This window comes from Paroedura picta, chromosome 8 (assembly GCF_049243985.1).
Source record: "Paroedura picta isolate Pp20150507F chromosome 8, Ppicta_v3.0, whole genome shotgun sequence".
Taxonomy (NCBI): Eukaryota; Metazoa; Chordata; class Lepidosauria; order Squamata; family Gekkonidae; genus Paroedura; species Paroedura picta.
In genome coordinates, this window is record NC_135376.1 from 61347144 (window position 1) to 61360723 (window position 13580).

The 13580-nt window shown below is 40.2% G+C and overlaps 1 protein-coding gene across 1 annotated transcript; it reads right to left on the reverse strand.

Moving 5' to 3' along the window:
- Positions 1 to 3909: 3909 nt before the first annotated feature.
- TEX36 (testis expressed 36) lies at positions 3910 to 12332 on the reverse strand. The gene is made up of 4 exons (XM_077347861.1): positions 12147 to 12332; positions 10384 to 10515; positions 5005 to 5082; positions 3910 to 4362 (listed from the first exon to the last, which is right to left on the reverse strand). Exons 1-4 carry the CDS (start codon positions 12195 to 12197, stop codon positions 4030 to 4032), a joined length of 594 nt encoding a protein of 197 aa, XP_077203976.1. The 5' UTR covers positions 12198 to 12332; the 3' UTR covers positions 3910 to 4029.
- Positions 12333 to 13580: the final 1248 nt, after the last annotated feature.

Consider the following 13580-nt stretch of genomic DNA (forward strand, 5'->3'; position numbering starts at 1 on the left):
TTTTCTTGGCAGACTCAATACAGGATGGTATGCCAGTCCCTTCCCCAGTCATTACCGTTTACCCCGCAGCAAGCTGGGTACTCATTTTACCGACCTCGGAATGATGGAAGGCTGAGTCAACCTTAAGGAATGACACAATGTCTTCAATTTGGGGTGGGAGTGAGATTAGTCTCAATGAATATTTTGTTTGTGGGTAAAGATAAAGGTATCCCCTGTGCAAGCACCAAGTCATGTCTGACCCTTGGGGTGACACCCTCTAGCGTTTTCATGGCAGACTCAATACGGGGTGGTTTGCCAGTGCCTTCCCCAATCATTACCATTTACCCCCCAGCAAGCTGGGCACGCATTTTACCGACCTCGGAAAGATGGAAGGCTGAGTCAACCTTGAGCCGGCTGCTGGGATCGAACTCCCAGCCTCATGGTCAGAGCTTCAGAAAGCATGTCGGCTGCCTTACCACCCTGTACCACTGGGTCATGGGAAAGAAGCTACAGAAGGGTCCTTAGTAACAAAATTTCATTTCTTAGTAGAAACACATCACTAAGCTTTAATAAGCTTTATTATAAACTTTTAATTAGTGGTGGAGACATGTTAACTCACTATGTCAATGATATACTCTCTTTTAGAAATCAGGGTATATACTGTACATTCCATTCTAATATCTGTGATCTTCTTATTCTTCCATTGCAAGTTCAGGATGGGGAACCTGTAGATTCCAGAAGCCTGAACTTGGGTTACTTTTCAAAGTCCAAATTCTGATCTCAATTGCCATGTATTCACATTGGAAATAAGGGGATCCACAATTTTCTAAGTATATCAGAATGAAGAAATGCTTAACAAGTCTAGATAGCAAACTGAGAGTTAACTCTAGAATCTTTCCTTGCTTGTGAAAAGCGTAAATACACTTCCCTACATTCACTTGTAACATTAGACCCCAGATAAATATTACAAATGTAGAAAGAATGCATTTCTTCCTTCCGTAGGAGGACCAAGATTGCCCTCTTGAGTGTGCCAAACAGCATGGGGTACTTCACATACTTTGTGATTGGCGCGCACTTTGGTTTGGAATCTGCTTGGGGATGAAATTGTTGGCTAATGCTGTGGAAATTTTGATACTGCAACAGACAGGCTGCTTCTATCTGCCTTGAAACAAGAAATCATTTTCTTTTAATGATGCCATGCTCTTGGCTTTGCTACTGCTTAATGATGTCGTTAATTGTTTTGTGTTTCAAAATGTTGCATAGCAGCACCCCAAGCATCTCAACAGGGGGTCCCTTTTCAAATAAAATTATCATCATCATTATTTCAGTATTTGCTGATAAACTGTACAAAACTATTTTTGAAATCTTGCACAATAACTTATTATGACACGGCACCTCAACCCAGTATTGATAGGATGATTTTGTTTACTGGATTAGGAATTGGAATAGGGTTCTTTATTCACAGTAGCTTTTGATCTATCCTCATAAAAACAATGAAAATACTGCGAGCTGATTAGAATTATAATCATAAAAAGGTATGTTTTCATATCATGACAGCACAACATATCCAAAAAGATCCTCCCTGTTAGTTTTTACTGCAAATTATTTATTTTTGTTCTTTTTATTATTAATCTGGCTTGCTTTGTTCAGATGCCCATCTTCCCCCTTCTCTTCTGCACAGTAACAGGATTCCTGTTGCTGGCTCAGCCTGGACAACAGAGAATCTCTCTCCACTCCCACCCCCAATTTATCTTGACACTGTTGATGTTTCTTTGGTGCTGTTTGTTATCCTCGGCTTTTTAATGCTGGTAAATATATTCCCAGGGTACACCAAGGTTCATGCCTTAAACAAATCAGAAAAAGCATCCAACATTCCAAGGGAGGTGAGGAAGGATATTTCCCATTTGTTATCCTACACTGATCTTCTTGGCCAGCAGTTGCAGTACCCTAACCCTGACACTCACCACACTAATTAAGGCTGGGAGAGCCTCCATGCCAGTATATTTGTTCTTCATTTCTTTTTCCCTGCTCATGAACCAGAAAGCCAGAGCCAGCAATAACAAAGACTACTGTGTGAGTAAAGTGCAATCAAGTTGCAGCTAATGGCAATGCTGTGAGGAGCTTTCAAGGCAAGTGAGAAGTAGAAGTAGTTTGCCATTGCCATCCTTTGCAGAGTCTTCCTTGGTGGTCTTCCTTTGAAGTTCTGACCCTGCTTAGCCTCTGAGATCTGACAAAATCAAGCTATACTGTGTTGCCTTCCCTCCCTAACAAAGACCATTTCCAAATATTAATGGATATTGTTAATTGTAAACATTCTTTTTCATTATAAAGTATGATGATGACAAATGGAAAAAAATTTTCAGAGTAGTTCATCAGTGGAATAGGCTGCCTAAGGAGGTGGTGAGCTCCCCCTCACTGGCAGTCTTCAAGCAAAGGTTGGGTACACACTTTCCTTGGGTGCTTTAGGATGCTTTGGGCTGATCCTGCGTTGAGCAGGGGGGTGGATTAGATGGCCTGCATGGCCCCTTCCAACTCTATGATTCTGTGATTCTGTGAACTGGCTTTTCCATGTTGTTGATTTGTTAATATCCTAATGAATATCTATAGTTTGTTGCTGGTCAACACCTAATATTTGGGGGCGTTGACCTTGACGTTTTATAGCTACTGATGATGATGTCCCCAGGCCTTAAGAATTTTAGCTAAAGGCACAAACAGATATGCACAGAGTTGTTTATTCAGAATATTTCTATATTCAAGACTCTTCAGAGTCTTGAAGGAGACTTCAAATAAAAAGACTTAAAATAAAAAAATAAAATAAAAATTGAAGGAGACTTAAAATTTAAAAAAGTATTTTTTCAAACTAAGCCATTAGAAATAAATAACACAAAACTATCCATAAAACAGAAGCAGACCATTAAAAACCTCGTAAGATAAAACCTCTAATTAAAATAGCTGCATGCTTGAGCCAGAAGATGTGTTGAGCTGGAACTTTTCTTTGTACACAGCACTGGCAACTAGTTATCACAAAGCAATGATTTCCCAACTGTTGTTTAGAACACACCATTAATGGTGCTTTGTGGATGAGTGACAGCAAACTACAGCCCCTAAGTACTGATAACAGTTCATAAGACTATATTTTTATACAGTTTATCAGAGCCAAACTGTCCAAAATAAAGAACCCTTTGGCAATGTGGTATATAAAATGCTACAAAACTGAGATGTTCCACAATATGACATCTAGAGTCACAGAATGAATGCCCACAATATAAAGGTAATTTGATTGTGAATGCTGAGGTAAAATGTCAGCTGGCAGATTTCAGTTAAAAGGTCTGGGAACTCTGTAATAAACTATTCAGGTGGCCAGAATACGGAAGGGCTAAGAGCCAGTATAACACAGATTAGGACTAGGGTTGCAAGATGGGTGGCACTGAGAAAATCTTATCCTCAGAAGAGGATTGATGATAATGATAAAAGGAGGAAAGGAATAATCATGGATGTCACTCTGAGGTTCTTAAAGGAAGGGCTGAGTGTGATATATAAGAGCACAGCTAGCATGAGAGTCACCAAAATGCTTCCCATGTCTTCCAAGCCTAGAAACCACTTTAAAAATTACTATAAAATGCTATTTCTCCCAACACATATCTTTCTTTCTGACAAAGGCATAGCCTATTTCAATTGCATGTGCACAATAGTTACACTTACTCCAGGTACAGAAGGAAATCTTAGGGTTTGTCTGGAGATAGGAAAAATGCAAGCGATTTTTAATTGATGCAAACATAAAATACTTTTCCTCTTCTCCAAGTACATTGACTCGTGTTTGACAAAAAAGCTCCATAAATGTGCTTATTCCTGTTTTACTGCCTTTAGGCACATTAAGTTCTTAAAGTCTGAGCCTCCAGGGAGGGCGGTATAGAAATAAACAAACAAACAAACAATAAAGTTATTTCTATTTCAGGAAAAAAGAACAATGATCAAGGTAGAATCTGCTAATCTTAAAAATATTGTAAATTCAAACTGCCGCGTACTTCAGTATCCACTTTATGTGAACATTTATTCCATCAACTGTGTATCAGATAGTTCCTTAGGATCGGGCAGAATACTTGTAACAGGATCTTCAGGAACTAAATTATTAGGACTGCTGTAAGATTTTGAAAACCATAGGCAATCATTCTTATAGACAGGATTTAAAGCATTGGATCTCTCCACGTGACTTTTGGGAAATCGCCCTCGAAATGGCTGTTCAGTGTTTGGGTATGGAACAAATGATGTTTGATACATGGAACGATAACTAGTACTGCTCAAAACAGGTTCATGGGCCAAAAGGGAAAAGTTCTGTGCATAGTGTTGACAGGTCTCACGTTGAAATTTTCTTAGTCCTAGCCCCTAAAAAGAAGTGGAAAAAAATATTTCAGGGAAACTCTATTATTTAAAGTAGATAAAACCACTATATTTTACTATATTACAGTACCTGCAGAAAACATGTGGGAAAACATATTGGTGATTTTAGTCTTAGTCTATAAACTGAAGATGTATACCACTTCCTAGTCTACCTGCAACAGTATACAAATTTATAAATACACATCTGAGAGCCAAGAGAAATTTGGCATTCATTATGGTAATAATGACATAACAAATACACATGTGGCAAAAATAAGTAGGAAACACTGATGAAGTAAAGGAGGCAGTATAGCACACATCACCTCAAGAACATTAGAGATGTAACTTTACAGGTGTTATGCAAGAAGTTTCATAAAAGGGCAAATGTGTTACAAGGAGTTGTCATCAATTCCCTCTTCCACTGCAGACCTCTGACTCACTCCTTATGTTGTTTCTGTGAAGCCTCCTGTACCTCTGGAGCAACATTTCAGAGTATTTTTGTTTGCATGGGGATGGAGGAGACAAGAAAATCCTATTCTGCTAACAATTTTTTTCCATCAGCAGAAACAATTGTTAGCTGGATTTTTATAGAAGGCACTAGTAAGAATCAGTATATATATTTTAAAAATGATAAAACCAACTACTTACAGAATCTAAGTACTCTCCTACATTCAGTAAGCAATGTCTGTTGTCATGGATTGAAAATGGAAACGTGTTTACTGGTTTCTAGAAAGATAAGTGAATAAAAGATAACATTTTCCTGTGCATAGCTAATAGAATAATAGCTTTCATCTGCAAAATAACCTAGCATTACACTCATCCAAACACTCTTATATGCCACATGTGGATTTGTATTATTATATTCATACATACTGTCTGCATTTTATCTCAAACTCTTTAGAGCATATAAATTATCTGAATAATCTACACAATTACATGAACACCTGAACTTTCAAATTAGAGAAACCCTTCTACATATGGACACATTTTTTGGGACATAAGTTCTTTAAGTGACTCACTAGTGAATCCACAGCTAATAAAAGTTGAACTTCAAAAAGAAGCTTATAATTGAGTAAACCTGAGATTTATGAGCTCAGTGCCACCCACTGAGAAGATGCTATATATTATATCAAATTGCATATTACATATTTAAAATGGCTAGATTCCAAATCTAACAAGTATATGCACATGTTTAATTTTATTATTTTCAGTTGCCAATTTCTAGTTGTTCATGCTAAGCATAACCCAAGAAACCTAATCTTGAACAGATTTTCTACGGTTGAAGTAAAAGTCAAACCTTTCCTTCCCCCACCCTCAACAAATGCAGATATTTAGTGATTAAATAATCCCGTTAAAAACGGGATGCTTATAATACAAACGCCTTAATTTAGAACAGTAGAATTATAGCAGAGAAAGGAGCTAAATGGTACTGCTGCAGATTCCTCAGTTCTGAGATCCAAAAACCTAAATGTCGAATTAATCATAATGGATATTTTGTCCAGTCCAAAGGCTCCTTAGAAATCTGAAGGACCACAGCTAGTTTTCTTTTCTTTTTTTAATTCTCACGTAACTAATTTCTCAGTGAATCCACAGGATTATAATAATAATTGTACCTGCTGTGTGGTGATAGGATTGCTATTAAAGCCTTCATGCTGGAAAACAAAATTTTCCAGCAACATAATGGTTTTATACTGGTGTGTTACCAATACCACCGCACAAGCAGTATACCATTACTACATTGAAACATAATTCATATCCAGTAGCTCCTAAAAGACCAACAGTTTTCTCATGGAATAAACTTTCATATGTCAATGCATGGTTTGTCAGAGCTAAGTTGATGAAACTAGCTTATCAGCTTGGAGGGGGGGGGTGTTCCAATTCAGATCAGAACCACAGTACTGGGAAGAGGTGACTTGAGCTCTACCTCCCCTCCCCCCAAATACAACTTTCTAGCCCCAAAGGGCCCTAGGGAACCATTACTTAGCCTGGTGGGGAAACTTACATTGAGTGTAATTTTCCCTAATGGATCTATGTGTCATTTTCCCCAATGGATATAACCACCTCCCCATGGCTATTTCAAAACTGGGTACTTAGTTTGAGAGGGAAAACTCAATTCCCTTTTCCGGTGCTCTAGATCCAAATTTGGACCTTGGAACAGTGTAATATGTACAATAAAATCAGAGTCCAGTAGCACCTTTAAGACCAACAAAGATTTATTCAAGGCGTGAGCTTTCACGTGCAAGCATATGTAATATGCTGTAATATGTAGTTAAGCTCAGTCTGAAAGAATTTGAGCCCTTCAAACATAAAGGTTTCAGTAACCACTCGACTATGCAAATGGATGACTTCTATGATTAAAACGGCATTCCTTCCTTTCTTTGTATTTCCCCCCTAACAAGACAATTGTGGTATGTAGGCTGCCTTTAACATCTATACTGCAATGACCGTTTACGCACTGGAGGTTTTATGCTGGGCTACAGGCTAGAGTTTTAGTCGTGGCAGGTTGCTCCACCTATTCCTGCACTCACATGGGCCCATTATGCACGGAGGGAATAGCGCACATTCGGGGTGGAATGGCGGCGACTAAAATCACCGATAACGCACGGTGCCGGCTACAACCGGCTGCAGCGTCGGTGCATGCCGCTGAAAAAGGCACGTTAGCGGAACGCGGAAGAAAGTGCAGCTTCCCGCTGACCAGGGCGCAACCAGAAGCGGAAGCGGGGTTGCAGCGTGCATAATCGGTTACTCTGGGTTTTGCCGCCTTTGCGTCCCGTCCCGTGCATAAGCGGTTTGCTTCGCTTCTTCCCCCTCCGCGTTTTCCATGTGACCTGAAATCGCCGTTTCGGCGGCCGTGCATAATGGGCCATGGGGAAGCATTTGGCCCCGTGCACCTCATCTGCCCCTGATTTGTGCTCCTGCATGGGAGCTGGGGCAGTGAAGTTCCCAGTGCATAAACGGTCAATGAGATTCAAAGTCCTATCTGCAAGAAGTCCTGTGACAGTAGTAATCAGTTGGTGCCCCCACCTCATCATGTTAAGGATGCACTAAATAAAATGCTATTCACTCTTCCTGGCTGCCTGGTTGTATGCTGTGTGTTGTAGAATCTGAGTCCAATAGAACCAGAGACTAACAAGATTTTCAAGGTATAAGCTTTTGAGAGCCAAAGTTCCCTTTGTCAGATGTATGTAACTTGATACTTCCTATGTGCATGTCTAATACATTGTCAACAACTGTATGATTAGTATGTATGTACTGAGGTAGGTAGACATGTTGGTCTGAAGGAATATAACAAAGTCTGAGTCCAGTGGCACCTTTAAGCCCGACAAAGCTTAATTCTGGGTATAAACTTTCATATGCAGGAACATCTGGTATGAGAAGTGTGCATGCAAAAAAAACATTATGCCCCAAACTAACTTTGTTGAGCTTAAAGGTGCCAATGCTTAGGAATGAAATGTGAGTCAGGCTTCATGTATACTGGGACCCCCCCCCCCCCCACAAGATTCCAGATTATGGTGTGGCACAATATTAAAACAAGGATATATCTCAAAACAGTGAGCTCTGAAATTATAATTAACTAGCAAAAAAGCCCATCCACCCCCACCCCGTCCCAGGCAGGGTAGCCGAGCCATGGAGAGGCCTCAACGGGCATTTTTGGGGTTGGGGTTTTTGGGGTTGAGCAGAAAGTCAGACCCATGGATTAAGGTCTGAATTAAGGTGCGAGCCAGCTTGGTGAAGTGGCTCGGACTGCGGATTTCTAATCCAGCGCCCCATGTTTGATTCTGTGCTCCCCCACATGCAACCAGCTGGGAGACCTTGAGCTCACCACAGCACTGATAAAGCTGTTCTGACTGAGCAGTAATATCAGGACTCTCTCAGCCTCACATACCTCACAGGGAGAGGGAAGGGAAGGGAAGGCGATCGTAAGCTGCTTTGAGACTCCTACAGGTAGAGAAAAGCGGCAAATAAGAACCAACTCTTCTTCTTCTTCTTCTTCTTCTTCTTCTTCTTCTTCTTCTTCTTCTTCTTCTTCTTCTTCTTCTTCTTCTTCTTCTTCTTCTTCTTCTTCTTCTTCTTCTTCTTCTTCTTCTTCTTCTTCTTCTTCTTCTTCTTCTTCTTCTTCTTCTTCTTCTTCTTCTTCTTCTTCTTCTTCTTCTTCTTCTTCTTCTTCTTCTTCTTCTTCTTCTTCTTCTTCTGGATGGGGCTGCAGTTCCCTTGAAAGAACATATTCATAGTCTGGAGATATTCTTGGACCTAGGCCTACTAATGGATAAGCAGAAGACAGCTATGGCTAGGAATGCCTTTCCCAAGATTCAGCCTTTCCCGGGCAGGACAGGCATGGATCTACTGTGGTACATTCCCTGGTTACATGCAAATTAGATCACTACAATGCGCTCTAGATGGGATTGCCCTAATGGACCAAAATGCAACACATAATTTTTCTGCTTAGAACTTAAACAAGCAATTTAATAAACAACAATTTATGTTAACTTAGACTAACATGTAAAAGAGATTAAAAGTTTATAAGATTAATTTTGATGCCTTATTTTGTTTTTACATGTTGTGTTTTAAAAACAATTATAACTAGGGATCTCAAAAGCGGGAAGTGGCCGCGGCTGGTCTAGAATTTGGAGAGGGCCTGTCTATTATGAGAAAATGTATTAAGGCCTTGCACAGTGAGATGTTTTACTTCTGAACAGCAAATCACCTTACCATATCTCAACATTCTTTTGGAACCCTCCTCAGTTTTCCAAGCATGGTGAACTGCTGTATAAGAGCCTAAGGCTTTTTTGGCACACAGAAGGAGGCCCACAGTTCATTAAATTCTTCTCCCATTATGTATGTACTGAAATCACAGAAACTGAACGACTTAAAAATTCAGCTATACTTGAAACTTTTCTATGACTGCACCATAAGTAAAACAATGAGATACAACTAAGGAAATAGTGTAAGGCTACCTCTAAGCAAGTTAATTAATCTCACAGCTAGAATGCTCCTTCATGGGGAGAGATTAGAGACAGTCAGCTGTTGTTCACAGTTAACCACCACTTTCTTTTAAAATGAAATAAAGCTTTCTCTAGCAGTTATTCAAAAATTACTGAAGTATAGTCTCACACACTGTGAGTAAATAAGTTTATTGTTGCAGCCTTAAGCTATAACAACCATAATGACAAAAGTAAAACAATTCAAACAAGTGTGTTAACAAACAGCCCTCACACAGTGCCATTTTAATGACATCATATACCATCAAATGTCACCTTGTTCATTCAAATGACCTGTACTTATTCTATCACTAGACAAGTATATTCATGTACAGAACTATGTCTAAGTAGTGAAAACAACAGTAAATAAATCCATGTCATATCTGTTAGGCAGAACAATCTATAAATGAACAATGATTTTATAGGCCCTTTTCATCAATCATCAAAATGTCAGAAAATTTATAGCACCCTTCCACCCAAAATTTAGCTTGACATTAAACCCCTCAATACATCTAACATTTTGTTTTAATTACTGAGGGCTCACCAAATACCAGACTCAGATGTTTGGCCTTGAAAATGACTTATTAATGATAGGGCTTCTTATTAAGCCTAAACTTATTAAACATTTCAAAACACACTTCTATGCTCATGAATTTTTCTAACCTCAAACAGCCCTGGAGCCATTTACTCACTGGGAGAACCATATCAGCAACATACAAGCAGACTGTGTATTTATCCCAGTGGGAAAATAGCAGGTCCAGGAACAATTTGCAATTCTCCAAGTGCTTTCCTGGGATTAAGCCCCATCAAACAGATCTGAATAGGATTCTGAATAGACCTGTTTAGGAAGGCGCAGTAAACCCTACTCCTGCATGCTATAGTCCCAGTCCATATCAGGGTATCCAGCAACTGCTATTTACCATCAACAACAGAATGCTTGGAAGACCAATTTATGGAACTCTAAACACTTCACCTGGTTTGGTAGCTCATGCACAAAAATGGATCATTATATAAAAATAACATTTGACATGAATAAATATGATCTTACCTTTTCTCGAAGTTTATACATCAGTGGCAATCTGTTTTCAATTTGATGAACAGTTTCTAAATTTAGTATCTGTTTTTGCACACTGGCAGTAAGAGATTCAGGATATATTTGCAGCGGTCTAGAGTGTTGAAACTATGAAAAAAGATTATTATAATAAAGATTAATTTTTAAAAAGCAAAACTAAACACTTAGTATAGAAATTCTTTTACTTGCATTGCAGCAACACAAATGTTTTTTATTACTTGTATTACAGCAACACCTAGAGGCTCCATTTAGAATTAGGATGTCACTATATTTTGACTTTACAAGAAACAGAAACAAACACAGAACAGAAAATAATTTCTGCTTTTAAAAATTGTGGGCTATGCAGGGAAAATAATTAAGTGGATGAAATAGAGCACGGTTCACAGTAAACTTCATACTCAATTGGTGGAAGTTCTTAAAATACTCCAAGAGAAATTAATGTGGCAATAGTCTTTATAAATTCTTCAATGGTAATGCTGTGTTAGAAAGACCCTGAAGAGGAAAAAACACAGTGCTTGACCATGCACAGCATGTTACAAGATCAGGATTTTAACAGCTGCAAAATAAACCAAAGCATTTATGTTAAATCTATGTGCATTGCAGTCTAGAACATCACACAACAATAGCAGTTACTGCTACTGTCCATTGTGTTACTGCTAGTAGAGAAAAAGGTAATGAGGCATTTTGTTGGCAAATGACAAAAATGGAAAAGCACATTAACTAGCCAGAATAAAAGACTGAAAAGATTAACTGGGGGAGGGGCTAGAAATACACCCAGAGGAAAGTATTGCTTTATATATGAAAGTTAAGCTTGTCGTTCACCTAGCTAATGAAGGATTTAAAATGTAAACAGACAACATAGAATGTAGTGGCTGTTGAATTTCTGTGTAACTATGGTTCTTCTGATCTACCATAGTACATTTTCCCCAGAGGCATTGGTGGCACGTGATTGCACTGGCTTGACCTTAGTAAATAATCCCTTAACAAATTACCCAAATCTATCCAAATCTAAATATCAAATCTAAAGCAACTATTATCTCTCCAATCCATATCCATAATCATTTGCAGATGTGTATTAAAAGCTATCAATAGATATTCCTTGAAAGGATGGGAAGTGAGGTGGGGATCCAGTTTTTACTCTGAATGTGATGAAAGGATGCCAAGTGGTATTGAATCTAAGAGTGCACCCAGAACAGGCACTCACACCCCTCTATCCCGTTCAGGGTTTTTCGGTCTAAAGGGCCACAGACTTTTGCCCATCGCCAAGGGGCAATCTCTTTCTGAACTAGCTGCCCCATCATGTGTCTTTCCAAGTGCATCCTTGATATGCTGTCACCTCGATTTCGCAGCCCTAGTCTTCTGACGACGAGAACAATGGAAAGGAGGATTTCCTGCCTTTCATAGTTCTGCGAGTTTCATCTAAGGACCGGATGCCAGGGTGGGCATGAATCCATCCACTTTAGCAAGGGGAGAAACAAGACAGGGGAGGGGGGGGGGAATGGAGAGGACGCCTTATTCTTCTGCATTGATTCGGAACGGCGGGAGAGCTGCGTCCGTGGTGCGGCGGAAGGCCACCAGGTCTCCTTAAAGTGGAAAAGCCGGGCGCGGGCCGTGCCCAAAGCCAACTTTCCCTTCCGAGTGGCGCCCTCTCGTCCCCTTCGCGCCTCGCACGCCAGAGCCCTCAGCGCCGCCCTGAGGAAATCTCGGGCCGCACGGCTGCTCTTCCGCTCCCGCCTTACCCAGGCCCCATCCCGCGCGGCGCTGGGGTTGGCCCGTCTCCCCTTGGGCATGGTGACCAGACGGCCAACCGCCGCGTGGAAGCGCTTCTCGGCTCAGCCGGCCGCCTAGTGCGGCTGGGGCACCTCTGGTTGCCATGGTCACGACTCGCCGAGCTCCTTCCTTCGGCACCAGGCGCGGGACCTTAAGAGCCCCGTGGCAAAGGCGCGCGGAGAAGGGGGCGAGGGGACGCCTTGTCTCGGAAGCACATCTCTTTCGGCCTGGCAGAGAGAATAACGATTCGTTGTCCTTGTTGAAGTGGGGCAGCCACCGCGTGGGGGGTCAGCAGGAAAATGTGGCTTTCCTAGTTGTTTGATGGGAAAGAAAACTCAGCTAGGTGAGCCCTCTCTTCGTCAATTGCCTCACACCTGGAAGCCTTCAGTAGAGGAGACTATTTTAACTGTTTTTCCAAGTTGGGGTGGAGGGAAGAGAGCAATGCAGCATCAGGAAAGTTTTGTATTCCAGTGTTCAATAAATAAAATCAATTTTTTTTCCTGCACAAATCATTTTGGGCAAAGGGCATTTTGAAGAGGAATCACATTTTCATGGGCATTTTCAACTTTGAAGTCATACCAGCAGAGTAAAATTTCTGTGAGCAATCCCTCCCCCCCCACCCCCATGTCAGTGGCCTATAGTTGGCCTTCAACATCTCAGTGCATGCATTACATACAATTTTTTTTACCATTCTTCCCAGAAGTATAAAACAGCATTTTTAAAGCTTCAAAACAGGACAGGGCAGGTAGTTTCTGCTGAGTGAAAGTGATGCCCAAGCCTGTCCAATGAATCAAATTGAACCTCAGCTTTCCAGATTCACATCAGGTACTCTAGCCATTGCAGCACATTGAATCTTCAAACAGACATAAAACTTTCCCCCCTATTTTGTCTCAGGAAGCCCATATATATTTCAAGCTTTTCCATAAAATATACATCTTTCTATCAAGTTTTGACAAGATGATAGTTTCAGTGTGTTCTTCATGAAATTACTTTTTATATACTACATACAGTTTTGATGTTAAAGTCAAAATACAATATTCTTTCATTACTATATGAAACATGCCCATTATTCACTAAATTAACCTGCCATTCGGAGCTGACAACAGTGGTTCTGCACAGCTTTAGAAACTTACTTTGACAATATTACTAGAAAGAGAATGTGTAGAAATAAATGGAAATAATTTTCCAAAACTCATATGAGAGTGATACTACCACTTTGTTGAATCATATGTTTCACAAAAGATCTTCGTGTAAAATGTGCTAATGGAGGAAGTTTTCAAGAATCTAATTCAGGCTTTCTCAAGCAGGGTTTTATGAAACTCTGGGGGTTTTGTGATGACCCTGGAAGGGTTTTCCTGTTGAGTGAAAGTTAATTTTTAATATATGATATACAGTGATATGAC

Bases quoted from the DNA above. Each gene is read 5' to 3' on its own strand.
- TEX36 (XM_077347861.1), bottom strand. From the start codon at position 12,197: ATGCCCAAGGGGAGACGGGCCAACCCCAGCGCCGCGCGGGATGGGGCC. The intron at 10,516-12,146 runs GTAAGGCGGGAG...CTTTTTTCATAG, and splicing joins CCGCGCGGGATGGGGCCTGG to TTTCAACACTCTAGACCGCT. The intron at 5,083-10,383 runs GTAAGATCATAT...TTATCTTTCTAG, and splicing joins TGTATAAACTTCGAGAAAAG to AAACCAGTAAACACGTTTCC.